General features: G+C 53.2%; 1 protein-coding gene across 1 annotated transcript in view; it reads right to left on the bottom strand.

Annotated features, from left to right (window-relative positions):
- LOC113202107 (protein sax-3-like) overlaps positions 1-2,648 on the bottom strand; it is a 125,011-nt gene that overhangs the window by 42,200 nt on the left and 80,163 nt on the right. The window contains exon 6 of the mRNA XM_052265686.1: positions 1,173-1,303. Coding sequence (XP_052121646.1) covers positions 1,173-1,303 — 131 coding nt within the window. The remainder of the gene's footprint in view (positions 1-1,172; positions 1,304-2,648) is intronic.

Below are 2,648 nucleotides of genomic sequence, written 5' to 3'. Positions count from 1 at the left end.
GCTCACACAATCACCGACTGTTGTTAAGTGTGCTCCTCGCGCGAGTAGAGGACGTCCCACACAAACCTTTCACTCTGCACCGGACACCCAAGTGTGTGTGAATATCGCACACTTGTAGATGTGTGAACGCCATTCGTACACATAAAGGCCTAAGTGTGATTTTTTAAAGGAAAATTCACACCTTTATCCGCTCAAGTGTACGAATGGGGAATGGGCATTCACACACCTGCAAGAGTGCGACATTCACACACTTGCGTTCCCAGTGTGGTGAGAGAGCGATGAGCGAACAGCAGTGATGTTAGGTTAGGTTGGGTTAGGTTGATGCAGAGACACCTTTCGGGGGGTGAAGTGTGTTGCGGCACCTGTAGTAGTCGTAGTTAGTTCTCTGGAATGAAAAGTCCCCAGTCAGGCAGCGGTACCCGCGAGTAGCGCCCTCACCTCCCCGGGGCGCAACACGAGGCGAGGAGGGGCAGGACCCCTGTCCGCTTTTAGAGCTACGGGGATGAGGTCCCGGCGGAGCACGGGGAGGAGGGGGACGAGCTTCATGATGGGGCTGCAGGAAATGTCCGGACACCCACGCGACACCAGCGCGCCATGGTTACTGCCGCCTCCTCCACCCCGCGCTGCAGCCGAGGCAAAGAATTGGGAGGAGGAGGGCGAGGCAGCAGGCACATCAAAACAAAGCGAAAGCAGCTGCTGCCGCCCTTCACCACGTTCCCTTGCTCTAGCTCGCTCTCTCTCTGTCTCTGTCTCTCTCGCTGTCTCTTTCACTATCTCGCGTACACTTGCCCGCACTCTCTCGCTCTCTCCCTCTCTTGCTCTCCCCTGTCTGTTTCTGCCTCTCTCTGTCTCTCGCTTTCGCTCCCAGCCCCCCGTCTCGCCCACTCCCCCTCGCCCTCAAACTCCCCCTGTTTCGCAGCGTATAAAGGACAAAAAAGAGTCGCACAAGTCTAGTGCTTATCCAGACCCCACCCGGCCCCGCCACCACTCCCCTCCCCTCCCCGGCCCAGTCACTCTTGATTCGTCTCATCCGGGGGGACAGCTTAGATCAGGCGACACTGCCACCAACAACAGCAGTAAACGACACAAGGAGAGCCGCTTGGGTCGCCGTCATCCCTCTCTGCTCCCCTCTGACTCCTCACTCTCTCTCTCCTTCTCTCTCTGCTACTCACCGTGCACAGTGAGGTGCGCCTCCTTCGACTCCCTGCTGCCCGCGATGTTGGTCGCCACGCACTGGTAGATGCCCCTGTCCGACGTGTGCACGCTCTCGATGGCCAGGTTGGATCCGTCTGCCAGACGAAAACTGTAACAGAATAGAAATAGGTCAAAAATAGGTCCACTTCTGAACTTCGTCATTCCTCGATATAATAATATATCACTAATAATTCGTAATTGAAAATGCCGAGTATTATTCATCAAATTTGGGTACGAACTGTTCATAGTTGTATAACATCAAATTATTCATAACATCACGAGTGTCAGAATATCACGATGTCAGGAGTTTGTTTCAAAAAGTCTAAAGACCGGGATCAATTCGTTCAGTATAAAAATTCTAACAAACTGTTGGCTATTGGACGAATGCATTTCTTTGCTTGAAATTACGAAGAGTTTGTGTAGAAAACTAACTTAATATTTTTTCGTCAAATCACGATATAATTTCCAACAGTGTCATTGCAGGCGTCTCAATAATTTTCGGCTGTGGTATAGTGGGGCGTGGGGAGAACGCTTGTGTCGAATCGATAGTCGGTCTCGAACGGTTGGCCGACGAAACGCGGAGCTGCGGTAGAATAACATGCCATATCAATTCAGGAACCGTCGGATATGTATATAATGGAAACTTCTGGCAGCGAGCGGCCAGCCCTTGTTACGCGTGTTTGACGCACACATATAGACACGAAGACACACAGATTCTCCGCCTCTATCGAACACACTGGTGGCCTGCGGTCGCGGCGGCTCGCTTGTTTGACTTGTTCGATGGGCCTCGACCCAGCTCGCCCCGTCGCCCCTGCCGACGTATCTCCATCCATCCAGCCCCTCGCTGCTATAGTGGTACCTCACTCAATGCCTCACACCAGCCAGGTAGAAAACGCACAGCAAAGTGGACAAAACGGATTAAAAAAAAAAACGTCGGCGTTATGCACACGGTACAGCATGCTGCCCGGCGATGCGCGGGGGTTGACAATGCGAGTACTCGCGCGGAACCTCCTCGCACTTGACTAATCGGGGGCGGGGCCGGTTAATTTTGTTTCTAGCTTAGCATTTCTGTTTCATAGTAACGTTTAAAGTGCAATGGGCATGAAGTGAGTGTGAAAAATTGTGCATTACTTTTTTTACTGCCAACATTTTGACGGGAATATCGGCCGGGGTGGAGCTAAAAGTCAAAGCATGATGAAACACGAACACTCAAGAAATGAGAGCGTCACGAGACGTGAGACACGTTTGAATAGTTTTTCCCAGTGCGAGCGCGGCACGAAGCGAACCGACAGGTTGTTCACCGTCGTCTCTGCTCGCCCCGCACCAGACGACTTAGGGACAACGAGGCAAACCACTCCGTCCTGGTGCATGGCGGGGTCTTCTCGTTAGACAAGGGGGGCGGGGGGAGCGGGGCCGCTTCAGTGCGCTCCCGTCCCGTTCCGCCGCTCCGCCCC

Source organism: Frankliniella occidentalis, unplaced genomic scaffold (assembly GCF_000697945.3).
Source record: "Frankliniella occidentalis isolate FOCC.00 unplaced genomic scaffold, Focc_3.1 Scaffold29, whole genome shotgun sequence".
In the NCBI taxonomy this organism is placed as follows: domain Eukaryota; kingdom Metazoa; phylum Arthropoda; class Insecta; order Thysanoptera; family Thripidae; genus Frankliniella; species Frankliniella occidentalis.
The sequence above is the reverse complement of the archived record's forward strand: the minus strand, read 5'-3'. Positions and strand labels throughout refer to the sequence as shown.